Here is a 16470-nt window from a genome sequence, read left to right on the forward strand (position 1 = left end):
CCCCCGCAGCGGGTACGCGCTATTATCTTCTTGAGGACAACAACAACGACTGTCATCCATAGCAGCTCGAAAGAACGAAGAGAGCAAAAATGAATAGATCTATTTAAGCAGACACGATGGACCTTGTCGAATTGTCGGTCTTATCGCATTCGCCTTTATCTAGCCGTTTTTGCAACCCCACGCTACACTCGAAAGCAATAAAATACACTCTGTGACGTCGTCCACTGCTCTTGTATAAAATACAGTACTCGGTAATATTGTCCGTCGGGAGATGGACAAGTCAACGGTGCATCAGTGGAGTCTGCGTCGTTCTGTGCTTGCGTGTAATCTCTTCATGCAGGTAAAGTATGCTAACCATTAGGAAGTGTATTGTTAACATTTCTTTAATGTTAGCAATGCTAGCCACTTTTTTTAGTGTTAGGCATCTCTACTTACAAAACCTCAGAACAAGATAATAGAGGAAAAATCTATGCAGCACGTCATGTTTATTTGCTGCCATCGTAATCAAATCCTCCGTGACGGTTAGATGCAGCCGCACGATGCAAGATGGAACCGGAGCCCTGGTGTGAAACGCGGAATTGGCAGCCGAAATCCGAGGTCGGCCACTGTCATGGCGTCGCGGTCTACTTGAACAGTTCTTCCCTGATGACCTTGAGACGGGCGAACTTTCCTTTTCCGCAGACGTCTTGGAAATCGTCCATCTCCACGTGATACGCCATCAGCCCGGTTGAGTTTGCAGGCAGGCTATCCTGAACACGGGCCGTCGTCTGGGTGCAAGGTGAATAAGAGATATCTGTTGCATCTTTTCCGGATGAAATCGTTCCATTTAGAGAAAAAATTAACAATGAAAAAAAATGGGAACACCCTGTAATGGCGGGGTCGCTCGTGAGCGGATTCGACCAGTGACGCTTTGCTACAACCATAATTATAATAAACTATTACAATTTTTATAGTTTATTATTATAATAAAATAATTGTCTATATCGTTAACATGCTTTTTAGAGGGTCATTTTTTATAAGGCACGCATTTTATGGCTGCTACCAGTTACAACTTTGCTTTTACTTCGTTCTTCTCTTCCCTATTATCTCTTTATATGCGTATATAATTTTTTATTTCCCTGTCTTTGCTACAGCACCAAGGAGCAGTGGTTCCTGCTGCACACTGAAAATAAAAGTTTGATTATCATATCTAGTGCATAGTCCTCTACAAGGTGACCTTAGGATAATAATAGAGGGAAAATCTGTGCCACACGTCAGGTGCTATCGTCGTCAAATCCTCCGTGACGGTTAGATGAGGCCGCACGGTACATGGTGTCCTTGAGATCTCTACTGCAACATGGACGCTCATGCATAGAAAGTCACGCAGAAGGGCGAAACACTGTCGTGCAACTGATGGATGTACGAGAATAAAAAGACACGCGGTGAGGGTGTAGGTGAATAACCCTGTAGAGCTGTTATAGAATGGAATGGCCCCAACCGAGATTCCACTCCAAAAACAGGGTTACGCATTAGCCCCCATCTGAACGTTGAGAAGCAAGCGAACACAGTGTTCACAAAACATCGTGTTCTGGGAGCTCACCTTTGCTTTGAATGTGTCGACGGTGTCAAAAAGGCCGAGAAACCTGTTGTCTCTGGTTCCTGCATACATGGTTCCGGGGTCAAACGGGTCAGCGCGGATTTGCTGCTTGCACACCTTTGAGAGAGAAGATGAAGAAAAAGTTGGTTTCCTCTCTCATACGCTCTCCTTCAAATGACAGCACTGCTTGTTTTTGCCTCCTGCTTCATTTTTGAAGCGAAAAGCTTCACTAGGCTAGTCAACACCGCGCTTCGCGTGAGCAGGAGGCCATATTTGCCACTTCTGCGCATGGGTATATAGGAGGGGTATATAAGGCGCGCTTGCCCATAGAACAGGCGCAGACACTCGCCATGGAAGCAGAAGAAGAAGCAACAGTCGGACGGCGCAAAAACACCGATCCATAAGTGGTAGCTTGGGAGTTGACGGAAAAGCGGCGAGAGCTTTTCGCTTCGAGATATCCAGGATTAACCTTAGCTAAGCCACAGCCAATCTTTTTCATCTAACAAGAACAACCTGGTTAGCACTGTGTGTTTTCTTCAACTGCAGCGCATCTTTAATCCTGCCGCCGTTTACATCCTCCTTCCTTCTTTCCCTCACAAATGCGTATCGATGTACGCAGAGAGTGCGACAGTCTCTCCGACTTTCAATATTTTCGTAAAACATTTGCATTTTTCCCAAAATTGTTCGGAGACCCCACTGTTTGCTTTGCTTTCATCTGCTCTTGTTTTTAGCAGGAAATGAGGTACAAAGCATGATCTATGAGTTAGATACGCAGAGCACAACGGTAGGCCTAAAAATTAACATGCAGGGGACCAAAGTAACGTTCGACGGTCCCGCAAAGGAACAGCAGTCCCCAATTGCTAGCGAGGGGCTGGAAGAGTTAAGGGAATACCTCCCTTAGGGCGGGCAGTGGCCTCTGATCCGGATCATGAGAGGGAAATAGCTATAATAATAATAATGGATGGAGCGCATATGGCAGGTTCTCTCAGACCACAAACGGCAGCTCACCAATATCCTTTAAGAGAAAGGTACACAACAGCCGCATGTTACCGGTATTCACCTATGGGAGAAAATGTGTAGGCTAACGAAAAGAGTTCAACTTAAGTTAAGACAACGCAGCGAGCTATGGAAAGATAAATGACAGGTGTAACGTTAAGAGACCGGTAGCAGGCAGAGTGGGGAAGGGAACAAACGGAACAAACGCGACTTAATGACACCCGAGTAAAAATCAAGAGGAAGAAATGGGCTTGGGCAGGACATGAAATGCGAAGGCAAGAGAACCGCTGGTCCTTAACGGTAAAGGAGTGGAATCCAAGAGAAGGCAAGCGTAGCAGAGAGCGGCAGAAAGTTAAGTGGGCGGATGAATTTAAGACAGATGAGATGGCCGCTGCTACCAAAGGACAGCGTTAACTGGAGAGATATGGGAGATGTTTTGCAATGCAGTGGGCGTAGTCAGGCTGATGACGATGATGATGCCATAATTCCTAAAATGCTGCACCAAGATCTTATTCTTCTTCATTACTTCATTCTTCCTTGCGCAGTTGGACCCGTATTTATCCTATTCTGACTGCCTTATATCCAGTATAGGATTTAAGCGGCCATATTTTCAGTGCGCTATGGAAGGAAAGAATATAGGTGTAAGTTTAAGCGATGAGAGGGGACCAGTGTTTAGTAAGCTAACAAACGCGTGTTCGTGATACCATATTCTAAATCAAGAAGAAATGGGCATGGCCAGGGCACGTGATGGAGGAAAAGGTAACAGATGGTCGTTAAGGGCAACGGAGAGGATTCTGATAAAAGCGAAGCTTAGCCGGGATAGGCATAAAGCTAGGCCGACGGATAAGAATAGGAACGGTGCGAGGAGTAGATGTCTATAGATGTCACAGGAGAGGGTTAATTCAAGAGATATTGAATAGGCCTTCTTCCGTGGGCAAAGATAAGTTTATGATAATGATGAAGATGATAATTTACAGTGGGTTCTTCCAGTGAACCGAGAATGCCGACAATTTAGTTGGCCTTGCATCGATTTGTCAGTTATGACAAATTGGCAACTTTGCCTGGAAACTGAGCTTTTAGAAGCTAGAAACGGGTCGGAAAGACGTCCACTTATGGTCGCCAATGACCATTTTCACTAGAAAGCTTTGATGAGAGCAATGTACCTCAAGGATACTACAGTCTTTGTCAAAAGTAACCGGGCTCCATGGTTTGCTTCTGATTCATATAACAGAGCACTCAGGGCTTCCCTAAAGATCAGAAAGTTCTTTCAAGGCGAGAACAGGAGTTCTTCTTACCATACAGAGATTTAGAGCGTCAGGGCTGACATGATAGCTTTTATATAAGACTGAGAAGAAAAACGTGCAGCCCGGTAACTTTTGACAAAGACTGTATACATTCTACCATTCACTTACCGCCGATGACAGACAACGAGTCTTTTTATCACTGATGTCATCAGTTTCAGTCGAGAGAAGAAAAAGTTAAATATTTCTCTGCACATGCAATTGTCACTGTAATTAATCCACCTTTCACAGCCGAATGAACGTCAAAAGCTACGCCGGGGGCAACAATCAGTTTTTACGTAACAAATAAATCGGGAAAACCGTGCTTCGAGTCCCCAGGACAAATAGATGTTGGCCTGTGTCGACAGATCAGTGCGATCTAATGAAAATGTGCTAACTTCGCTGAAAACTCAGGTTTCATTAACTTGAAAAGGTCAAAATAGAAAATTCAGTTGTCGACGCACCAACTGTCCTCGCAAGCGAACCGCTGTGCATGCAAACTATTTTTGCCCCCGGACTACCGGTTATATATATGCTGCACCTCCATCCGACCTAGAAAAAATGTTCACCTATATTTTCGCGATCTTCGCCTAACTGTTTGTAATTCAATTCGGGTAAAATTTTGACAACCAAAATTTAGAGAACTAAATTAAGCCTAAGCTGCGGGAGGAAACCCAGCGCAGCCCGAAATGCCCTCGAATGATCGATTATCCCATAGAAAGAAACTTCAATAAAGTATAGCTCAGTCTCCATGTGAAGTGAGTACGATTGTCGTAAGATTAGCGAAACAAAGCCGCCAACCTTGAAGAACGAGCTTGACTCCGCAATGATTCTGAGCCTGTAACAGCACTAACCAGTGCGTAGTCCATCTTTATCGAGCTCTCCGCCGTGGCCCGGTCCTCTTCGTTAGCCCAGTTGGCATGCATGCGGTAGCTACGCGCATACATGGCGAACGAAAGCAGAGCGTAGAGACCGTGTTGCCCCGAGGCGGTGATATCTTCAAGGCGGTTCTTCAGCCCGCTCTTAATCATTTCCTGGAAGTGCGAGGGCAAGAGACAGAGCAGTTGCGGGAACAGCGTTTCGTCGCATCCACGCGACGTTGTTTCTGACCACACCACTGGAGGGTTTCGTTACAGCAGCCTGTGCTTACAAGAAGCTCACAATAGTGGAGGCTTTTAGCACAGCGCGCACTGCACCACATACTGCGCACCGCCAGTGTGCATAACCACGTCCCCCTGACGCCACTAGATTTGCGAGGGGCCGGAGAGCTGTGTGCACGACTGCCGCATCAGGACCAATCAGCGCGGGAGCACAGGCTGAGCGCTGTAAACTGTGGCACTAGCCGTATGCACCATGCTAAAATTCTTTAGTACTGGTAAGCATTGCAGCGTTACCTTAGTCACTGTATCCTGTTACCTGTATCCTGTTACCTTAGACACTGTAAGTTAGACACTTATAAAACTGCATCCATCGGGCTTACATTAAATGAAAAGCGGGCCTAATCACAACGTAAAATTTAAAAGCTCCGGTAATTTTTTGCTTCAAAGCTGTAATTGCGCGGTAAACTGCTGGACCAATTGATAAAATGACTAGTGTAAAAACACTTTGCTCAAGGCTTCCAATACAGAGTTCTCTATTTTTATGCATGTCAAAGTACGTAAAATAACAAGGCGCACTTGAGTGGAAAGCGCACCGAAAATACTCCACACAAGCGTTACTCTACAACACCCATGGTAATGCTCGCTGCTGATGTAGTTAATGGCTACAGTTTCGAAGCAGCTGCTTCCCTAACGCTTGTTGGCGAGTCGCCACTACGTAAACAGCCCGCATTTCGAAAAGAGGAGCTCAAGAAACGGCTAAATCAAGGAAGATCTGCGAAATGGTCAAGGAAGCCATTTGGACCTAGTTTAAGTAGTGTTCACATAAGAACTCATGGGCCACATTGCTGTTAGCGTCAGCACTCAGGGGCACAGTCAGTTCGATCGCTTTAGGCTTGACACAAAACACACGTGACCAGCGATGACATGAAAGCTGCCGGAGCCGCTTCCGCGCTGCGCTCACTTTTCTGTGGAGTGTTCTTCTGATGCTACACACTAAATATGCATATAACAAAATGGTGGTATAAAACGGACACACACCATTCCAGTTCCCATGCCCTGGAATTGTACTCCATTACTGCAAATAAAACTGGCTCATCTTATCATTTTATACCCGTTGCCAATAGAGGAGGCAAACGAGTAATATGATTTGTGACGGAATAGCGCAAAACACCGGGACAAGAGACAAGCGCTGACTTAAAACTGATTTTTATTTCGAAGAAACACTGCTTCTTATACCTTCTTCACCCCCTCACAAAACATATGCGTCACAACCATATCGTTCAAGCGTCCAAAAAATTACAACATACGACAAATAATCACAGATTTATAATCACATTTTTAACATGTCAAATTCTTTCTTTGTCAAAGCAACAGACGGCGTGCTGACACAATCGTAGCGCAGAATTGCTATCGAAGCTGCCTCGATTATTTCACGGACTAACTGGTCTTTGTGATTAGCCAAAGCTCTACATTTTTGAAAATCAGGTGCACAACTTGTTGAAGGGCAATCTCTGCAATGAATTCCCAGGTTCCTGTAAGCTTGCTCGAAATTAGTTTTGTGTTCTAGTAGCCTTTCGTTCATGCACCTGCCAGTCTGCCCTATGTATTGTTTACCACATGTCACTGGCAACGAATAAACAAGGCCTTCAGTACACTCCACAAAGGAGGTTCGATGCTTTACCGTGCATCCCTGCTTCTTTTTGGTCGGGTCGGAATTGACTCGTCTGCACAGACTTTTGAGTTTATTAGGAGCCGTCATCACAACATTCACGCCAGCTTTTCGACCAATGCTTTTTAGGCGATGGGAAACGTTGTGAATATACGGTATTGCTACCACCGGCCTCCTTTCTTTCTTTTTATTTGCCTCATCGTGCTGCTCGGGCCTAGCCCGCATCAGGTGCTTTTTCATTGCTGGTGCTTTTGAAAAAGCACCTGATTCGGGCTAGGCCCGAGCAGCAAGATGAGGCAAAGAAAAAGAAAGGAGGCCGGTGGTAGCAATACCGTATATTCACAACGTTTCCCATCGCCTAAAAAGCATTGGTCGAAAAGCTGGCGTGAATGTTGTGATGACGGCTCCTAATAAACTCAAAAGTCTGTGCAGACGAGTCAATTCCGACCCGACAAAAAAGAAGCAGGGATGCACGGTAAAGCATCGAACCCCCTTTGTGGAGTGTACTGAAGGCTTTGTTTATTCGTTGCCAGTGAAATGTGGTAAACAATACATAGGGCAGACTGGCAGGTGCATGAACGAAAGGCTACTAGAACACAAAACTAATTTCGAGCAAGCTTACAGGAACCTGGGAATTCATTGCAGAGATTGCCCTTCAACAAGTTTTGCACCTGATTTCCAAAAATGTAGAGCTTTGGCTAATCACAAAGACCAGTTAGTCCGTGAAATAATCGAGGCAGCTTCGATAGCAATTCTGCGCTACGATTGTGTCAGCACGCCGTCTGTTGCTTTGACAAAGAAAGAATTTGACATGTTAAAAATGTGATTATAAATCTATGATTATTTGTCGTATGTTGTAATTTTTTGGACGCTTGAACGATATGGTTGTGACGCATATGTTTTGTGAGGGGGTGAAGAAGGTATAAGAAGCAGTGTTTCTTCGAAATAAAAATCAGTTGTAAGTCAGCGCTTGTCTCTTGTCCCGGTGTTTTGCGCTGTTCCGTCAAAAATGAATAACCAACATGCCCAAGCTAGTGCCCTGAGTAATATGAGTCGATTCTATTCCCATCCTGAACCGGCAGGTCTTACATTACGTTGGTAAAAAATCCCGTTTGTACGTTATGGTTCGCTCCGGCTTCTAAGCCTAATTCAGATTTCAATTTAAACAGTGTGGTTCCTGTTCTTCCACGATAAACAATAGGAACTAAATTAAAATATGGAGATAGTGGAAGGAAACGTTGTTGTGTGTTTTCTTACAACCTAGTAAGCATCTCAGTTTCATTGGTAATGCCACAAGAATAGGTAAAATTCTCGTGAACCAGCAGCTTGGAGTAGACAGCTACCCTCGTTCGACTCCGAACACGCTTGCGATAGCTGCAACCCCAACAATTTCGAAGACCCTTCATCTTCTGAATGTGAACCGCCAACTCAGTGTTGTCCCACTAACGCCGCCATGAGTAAAACTGGCCACATTGTCTTTTCACATATCTCGAGTTACGATTTGTCGTCAGCCTTGTCTTAACCCGAATTGCACGGGTAGCGTCTGAAACGATAAATTTTATTTCTAATAGAAAACGTTCTGCTTACGCCAAGCTCCTAGACGAGATATAAGCCTCTAATATGCTTCAAGGTAATTTACATCGGTCGTGAAGGAGGAGCTTGAATGCGGTCTACAGGCAAGCGACAGCGACATCAGTTAGGGCTGTGGAACTACCCACCAAAATGAAATGAGTGGGCAAACAAATATTAGATCAATAAGTTGGTTACATATCTGTGACTTACAACCATGCCGGACTTAGTGCCGTGCACTTGGTCGTAATTACAAAGATTTTTATAAAAATAAATATGTTCAAGTTGCCTCAGCAGCGGGCAGCGGCTCTTATAGGTACTTGACGCTAGCTATGAAGCATGACAGAAGTATCGCGTCATCTGGTGACTTGTCTACGTTCGAGTGCTGGCCTTTTATCAGCATTTAAAGTGTTTCGTTACTTTCTGTCTTGTGACACCCTCCCCTACGTGGTGAGCGTTATTTGTCCCAAGCCACGTCGTCTTCTTCAAGGCAGCAACGTCCAAACCGTACATAACACTACAAAGCGTACAAAACCGTACCTATAGCCGGTGTCATAACGTCTGTGTAGGAATTGCCAGATGTGAATTTCAGATGATCGTTTGGTAGTTTGTACAAATGTGCATGTTCCCTAGTGTATTCTATTATTTTCCCGCAGCTGGAGTAGGACTGAATTATGGTGTTCTTTGTTGACTGTACTGAGTGCAATAATGCACTAGAACTTTTTGTGTTCTTGGTGGGAAACGGTTTGACTAGCATGCATCTGGCAGCGATTCGAAGTATTACTTGCTTCTTGCACTCTAAATTTTGGGCACCGCTTTCATAACAGAGAAAGCTATAGCCTTATCTCTTGCAAATGTAGAGTGAATGTGGCACTGCTGACATATTACTGAGTTGTAAAAACTGCAACTGAAATAAATTTTGGGTGTTGACATTTGTAGATAATATGATGAGCACATAATACCCTCTTATTATATTTGGTCACAGAAGAGAATGCTTTATGTGAAATGTAATTCTCTGCTCCTTTACGAAATCACGCTTGCTAAGGTGTTTTTTCTTCTTCTCTCTAAGGAGTAGATAAGTATTTAAAATGGTCAGTTGCTTTATTGAAACCTTCTTGCGTAATCTCCCAGAAGAAATGCATGCTTCAACGTTTCCTACGACCACAATCTCACTATCAGAAATTGTTAATTCTCACGTACCTTCCCTTGCTTTCTCACTCTGTGAGAGCTAGATTTCATGTTTAACTAGGGTTGCGTAGCTCGTCAATGTATTAAAGAAAATGCCTGCACACGCTACGTTCAAAAAGGCACCGCTAATTTCGGTGGGAAAGTGCTGTGCTATTTTCCACGCTCTTGTGCCAATCATGAATAGTGAGCAACTAACTTTTTCCCTGGGTGTGGAAATTTCCTAAGTGTCTTGTGGGTTACTTCAGTAACCTTTTGTTGGCCGCTATTCCGAGTCGTTGTAGCGTCCGCCTCTCATGCGGGAGGTGCGGGGTTCGATCCCCAGTGCCGCCGGGTACCCACCGGTGATACAGTGGATACAAGTTTTCCACTGCCTGGTGCTCGGGTTCGTTCGGGTGAAATGCTTGAGAATGCGTCTATGACCCCCCTTGAGTAGAAGGAAAAACTCTGCACAACGGCGCTTTCTGCCACAGATGTCCTTGCGCCACAAAATATCATCATCATCAGTACGAGTTGTGTGTGTTGTAGTTTCAGATAACATATTATGACTTTTAAAAGTTTCCACTATTTCTTTCTTTTATGTGAGCGAAAGTCGACAGATAAGGTTCTGTAACAACCCATTACTCGCCACCTCGGGTGCTGAAGAACAGCTCCAGGATAAGGCGCTACTCCTATACCAATAACTCGTCCCCTGAGGCATTAAGAATAGCTGGGCCTTTTGACACACTAATACCTTGAATAATACTTGTTGCTGGGCTAGTTGGTGCATTTTTCTTCGTACAAAAGCTAGCGCCAAACACGACACACACAAGAAAGGCGCGTTGTCCTGTCTACCTTTCTTGTGTGTGTCGTGTTTTGCGCTAGCTTTTGTACGAAGAAAAATGCACCAACTAGCCCAGCAACAAGTATTACTTGAGTATCTTTCCAATACTGTGGGCCCTTTTCTAAGTGTTTCATCAAAAGCGCGTTGTCCTGTCTACCTTTCTTGTGTGTGTCGTGTTTTGCGCTAGCTTTTGTACGAAGAATAATACCTTGAAAGTCAGTGCGACACATGAGGTGAACATCAGGGAAAAAAAACAAGCGTGGTCTATCTAAAAATAGCTTTGGGAGCTTGTACTCATTGTTTCTTCCTCCTTGCCTCGCAAGTCGCTTTGAACTACGGCACATTAGAAAACTTATTTTACCACCACTAAACATGATTCTATGACGTTATATTTTTTCTTTTTGTAGCATCACTTGAAGGTTTGGTTGTTCACTCAATTCGAAGACGGAGCTGGCTCCGTCTTCGATTTGTTTTCATGTTTCCATGTTTTCAACGCCCGGCCGCGTCTATGTAAGCTACGCTACCACTCTTATCTGCCTCATTTAGATAGTAGAGAAAAGGCCCCTCATGTTATTTGAAGGAAGGACTCACTTCAAGGACTCGATCCACAACTAACTTACCAGGGATAACACTTTGAGGTGCGCCAACACAGCGTCGTCCGGGTTCGGTCCAAGCGGGAACAACTGGGAGGCTTCACTGACCTTTTCGGTGTGCACTTTTATGACAACCATAGTAATTCCGGTGAATGTGCTGCCAAGAAACAATGGTTCGACAGATTGCTCACCAGCCACTTCTTGCACAAGGTCGCTGCTATCGAAAGCTGTTTCCCGCACAAGAGAGCTCACAATTTTACAAGACCGCCTTCTGCTGACCTGTTGTATATCTGCAAGACGCCCGCCCAACTGAACGGGATATACCCACCCTTATTCATGACCTTACGGTTGCAGCTGGTGACCCAAACTGGTCCAGCCCCCCCCCCCCCCCCCCCCCCCCCCTTTGAGAGTACGTCCCCTTCAGTCTGTTGGCTTGGTCAGTAGAGGTTTAATATCAACGTAAACAATGTCATCCGCCTCAAAAATGACGAAGCCCAGCATTCCTGCGCCTTGTAGACAAAAACGCACCCCTTGTTGAAATGGCTGATGTAATTGCCTCTCAGAGGATGAACAACCACAGGCTGATTCGCGCCGGAGGTCTCCTGTTGCAAGACAACCCAGTGACAGTGACCACAGCGTCCGCCCAATCAGCTACTGTAACATTAGTGACCCGCGCTTTGCCAGGGGACAGTTCCGCTATGCTTGAATTCTAGACTAGTTACAGGTGTTAGTATGCAGACAAGTCTTACTCCTTTCTTTCTCTATCTTTTTCAAATACTTTGTTTGAAATAATCAAGGTCTATGGATATATTCCGCGAAGATAACTCGGTTCTCAAGAACATGCCGCGCGAAGGAGTACTCGGGATTTGTAAGCTTCCCACATCCGTCATCGTCAAACCGTAAATAGCGATCTGTACGACGCCGTACGCGAGGTTAGGTTGAAGATATTCCCTGCAATAGCCGCTTGAAACACATGATGTAAGGTTGCGCACTCTGCAGGGTAATCCGATAATTATTACATACAAGAACTGTTTTCTGCCCTCACGAGCGTCGGCAGTGATTCCAATATATAAGCAGTGAAATGAACGTATACCGTGCTCAAACAGCTTAACACCAGTGTTCCTAAAGGCTTGCGACTTCCTCGCACATCCTACATCCGACACTATACAAATGGCAGATCGTTTAAGACGCGGGGCGAACTTCGAATTCTGCGCAAGTGATTCGTTCGCGCCCTTTCGCAATAATGTTTGCACGAAATATAAAGTGGCGTATCTTCGCTTGATAGATTGCACTACACGTCATTACACCACAGATGGTTCTATCTGCGTCAAGTTACAGTGGTTCATGCCAGGAGGTTTCATATCCGCCTTCCCGAGGTCATGCTAAGGTGCAGTCATACAACAAAATTTGACAAAGAGTAAACAGATTATAAATAAATCTTTCTGGTGGCGCACATAAGCTGAACAAATTAAATAAAAACGAACGATATTTCATGCAATGTTGGAAGAGGCTACTCACCCAACAGCGCTGAGGGCCTTGTCGAGAATTTCTTGCTGCTTTGTCCCATCGGTCAGCCCGACTCCCAAAGCGCAGTGATAGGTAGGCGGTGGCTGCTTACTGTTTAAAAACTCTTTCACGACCTGAACAAGTGTAAAGGTGGAGTAAAAGGAGAGAGAATGTAAAAAAAAGATGTTTAATTGAACAGGCTATTGCGATATTGGTAGTTATTTCCCGTAGTCGAAGGAACACAGCGATATTAGTAGAGCGGGTGCCATTTCTCTAGGCACTCCAAGTTTTTTTGGAAAGGATCAAGTCGTTGGTTTTGCAAAGGCGGGTACACCTCTGGGCAAAAATTTCTTTCTGCGCTTAATTCCACTCGGAAACCCAATCGGGATGCTAGTATCGGATGTTATGATATGGCTTGGTAGTGTATGGTGTGGTATGGTGTTGTGCGGTATGGCATTTTATTGCGGGTAGTACAGCGCGAAAATAAACGGAACACAAAAAAGACGACAAGGACGAGCGCTGACCAACTCGTCCATGTATCCATACTTCTTAGTGACATGGTATGGTCCTTTGCGAAGCTTGCGAAGAACACTTTCAGCTGCGTCTGTGCCGTCTAGTGCCGCTTTACCACCCCAAGTGAAGTGCGTAGCACTGATTTTAAAGTTGATGCGCGCGGGCTTTCGAAGCAGGAAACAAAATTCTTTCCATTCATTTTGCGACATTCGTACCAGCTCTGTAGCATCTCTTCCCTACCATAAGCACCGCTGCCCATCGCCTCACAGCGTTTAGGCCACGGGTGTCACTGCAACCAGCGCTATTGTGGTTAGCGTGGGCGCCAAACTCCCACAAATGTGGCGAATTCAAGGAGTCGCTCACAATGAGCAGTGATTATTGCAATGCAAACACCCTTTTCAAGATGCGGCACGCAGGGGCGGAAATGGCAGCTCTACCCTGCTTTTGAGTATGTGTGCAAATTATTCACTGGCATTTACCTAAGCGCAGCCATACGGATAAAAAAAAACCACAAAGGAATGAATAATTTGATCTCTTAATATAAATTTACACCAAATTTGGGGATTCCCCTACGCATTCGACTAAAGCTTTTCCCACTTCGAGTTACTGATCAATTCGCACTCGCCCTGCCATATGCTATCCGTTCCGGTAAGCTCAGTTGGTAAAGCGACTGCTAAGGTGAAGCGGTGGTTCCGGGTACGAATCCCGGCTGACCCCGGCCTGGCGAATTTTCTTCTTAACTACTACATTTCTTTGTAGGATGTATAGCTTTTGTTTGTAGCCGTGTGGTTGCGCTTGGGTAGATGGCAATGAGTAATTTGTTTCCTTATAAGAAATTTAGTCCACCTTGGGGGATTCCACTAAATATTCGACTACAAATACCTATGGATTTTTGTTTCTACGTGGGTGGGGTCCATATCCCTGAGCTCCATACATGCGATGATGACAGTGTTGTGAAGGGCCCGTGAATAATTAAACCCTCCGGGTAGAATTTCATTCGAAGTGACAGGAAAGTGCCGCAATGTGCGGCAGTGGCCGCTGGGCTCCAGCCGACTGCCTTGGAACCAGCAGCTGCACCCCTAAGCCATCGGCGCGTGTTATTCTTAAAAGCGACATAATCATTGTTTTTCATGTTTCTTGAAGCTGTACGCAGATACACTTTTAGATGGCCATTCCGACCACAAACAACGGCCGCACAAGTCGCAATGTGTTGAACTGACGCGTGGGCAGGTGCCGAATGCTGTCTGCGCAAATCCGCGGCCTAGCTACGAGTATGTCAGCAGTAGCAGGAAAGAGACCTCTCCCATTTCTCTTCAATTAACCTTTTCCTGCGCCAGCTGAGGTCCTCTTATTCGTGCAACCTTTCTTATTTTCTTTCCCATCTGACTCTCTGCTGCTCAGTGGGACGCTTGCCTTATCGTGGAATCCACTCCGCTTACGCACTACATGATCACTGAATGTCTTTCCTTCGCATTGCGTGCCTTGCCTATTCACATTCCTTCTCACTGATTTTGACTAGTTCGTCATTAACCCGCGTTTTTACCCTGACTTCTTCTGCTCTCTTCCTGTTTTTTAACCGCAAGGAGGTAACGTTTGAATAAACAAGGCTCGGAAAGCGTAATGAGAGAAGAGAAGAAGATCTACTCCAGAAAGCGCTCACACTAAAGATAGTGAAGGTCCTTACCTTCTTTGTGGACATCTTTTAGGGATTCGAAAATAGCAAATTGAAACCTAATTTAGCCGCTTTTTCGCAAGAGACAGGTCGCAGCCGAAAGTCACTGTTCTGCAATTAAATGACGGCTCTAACGCGAGCAGCTCGTTTCAACCTCATTATCATCGTTTCGAGCTGATTTCTTCCGCCTTAACAATTACAACACAGAGAAAAGCACTCACGTCCAAATATTTCAGGGCTCCTTGTTGCAGCTGGTCGTAGTCTTCGATTTTGTCAACGTTTAACATGCCGAAATGGACCATCTTTTTTTGGAATAGCTGACCCATGGCAGTAATCAAATCCTGCTTCTTTGAGTTCACTGCTTCGCTAATTTTCGCGCTGTAAAGATAAGAAAAGACCAGTAACTATTTTATGTGCCCCATAATCTTTAGGTAAACATTTAGGACGACAAAAATGTTCCCTCGTTCTTGCGTGGCTTGTAGTGTCGCTTACGGAGTACTCCTTATTGGCTTACGATGCGGTGGAGCGGGCTGCGACGGCAGCATCGTCGACGGCGGCGCCACCTGTTGGAGCGCGGCTGAGGCGTTGCTAGGCAACGGCGGCTCAAGGTTGTTCGTGGGCCACGGCATACGGCTAAAGTGCGACCACGCGACGAGCCGAGCTGGCTGGCGTAGAGTTGCTTTCGCAACAAATAGAGCCTGCCCTATAGTGATATGTTAATAGCGTGCGTCATCGCGAGATCACACACTTGTGTACAGCTGTGCAGTCTCACTCTAATTTCTGTTCTTTCGCACTGTGATCAACACCAGTACACCGAGCCCGATAGATCCGGCCACTCCTCGGAGGCGTTTATTCGTGCCAAGACCACGAAGCTAAATAGGAAGCGATCTTCTGATTTCATCAGGCGACAGGTGAGACTTCATAGGGCATCATCAGATGGCGCTGATATTTTTGTCCTTCTAACGCAATTAGCGTAAAGGGTCCTGTTCGGCACCAAAGTCGGCGGGGTCAATGCCGCGAGGGAAGCAGGTTGCACGCCTGCCGCCCAAGTCACGTGACCTAGTCACGTCATCACAACCGGCTCACCCTGTCATGTGGCAACCTGCCAACCAGATTGTGAGCACACTTCCCATCATGGCTGGTGGCAGTTAACTTAATCATTGATCGCGATACTTTGTTCGGGAAGAGAAGCCTAGGTCTCTCAAGCCTCACTGGCGGCTTTGTTTGAAACAGACACCTGCCGGGGCAGTGACATATCGCTTAACCGCAGCACCATTGTTCCACGAGGGGTAGGAGGGTTCTCTGTAATATGGATGTAGTATACAGAGCGGCCAGTTACGCACATTTGATCATGTAGGCGGAGCCTAGCTGTGAGAGTAGTAATTGCGTGGGAGGGCTTTCTTCAAACTGTTCACTAACATATGCGTTTATTCCTACAGGAGAGACATCAATGCAACCTTAAATAGCCATAAAATTGAATTTTATAAATTACTAAAATTGAACAGTGTTTCCTTACTGCGCCTATAGAAAACCCGAGCGCGCATGACAGCAAGACGGCGATTTGAGATTACCCGGTGTACATGGACGTTCCGAAGGTGGTCGTTGTATAGGCGCTGGCCTTCGCCTCGAGAACATCGAAGGCCAGAGTGCTGTCCATGGGCTCGATTTTTTTGCTCTTCTCTTGGAAGAAGACGTCAGTGTAGAAGATGACGTCGCACATGCCATCCGGGGGCACCATCGCCTCCAGCACGCCATCCGAGCCGAACGTGCACGCCAACATCTTGTGCACAGCTGCAGGAATCCGCGCATAGACAGAAAACCAATCTTCAAACGGTTAATTTTGAAGCTAACGTATATGCAAAAAAAAAAACAATTCTCCTGCATATCAGCCGAAAATGGGCTACTTCTTTGCAGTAGCAAGTGACATAGGAATGACCCGGATGAATTTATGAAGTGAGAAATGCACGGCTTCCAAATAAACACATTGT

General features: G+C 45.6%; 1 protein-coding gene across 1 annotated transcript; it reads right to left on the bottom strand.

Annotated features, from left to right (window-relative positions):
* Positions 1–432: 432 nt before the first annotated feature.
* LOC149331136 (uncharacterized) lies at positions 433–16262 on the bottom strand. Its single transcript, XM_089555401.1, has 7 exons — positions 16054–16262; positions 14704–14860; positions 12310–12431; positions 10819–10948; positions 4707–4886; positions 1580–1693; positions 433–767 (listed from the first exon to the last, which is right to left on the bottom strand). Exons 1-7 carry the CDS (start codon positions 16260–16262, stop codon positions 624–626), a joined length of 1056 nt encoding a protein of 351 aa, XP_089411527.1. The 3' UTR covers positions 433–623.
* Positions 16263–16470: the final 208 nt, after the last annotated feature.

Source organism: Amblyomma mixtum, chromosome 8, assembly GCF_055824585.1.
Source record: "Amblyomma mixtum isolate Tamu chromosome 8, ASM5582458v1, whole genome shotgun sequence".
NCBI lineage: Eukaryota > Metazoa > Arthropoda > Arachnida > Ixodida > Ixodidae > Amblyomma > Amblyomma mixtum.

Coding starts and splice junctions, on each gene's coding strand:
- LOC149331136 (XM_089555401.1), bottom strand. CDS start 16,262: ATGTTGGCGTGCACGTTCGGCTCGGATGGCGTGCTGGAGGCGATGGTG. Junction 14,861..16,053: donor GGAACGTCCATGTACACCGG/GTAATCTCAAAT, acceptor TTATCTTTACAG/CGCGAAAATTAGCGAAGCAG. Junction 768..1,579: donor TCGACACATTCAAAGCAAAG/GTGAGCTCCCAG, acceptor CCTTGCACCCAG/ACGACGGCCCGTGTTCAGGA.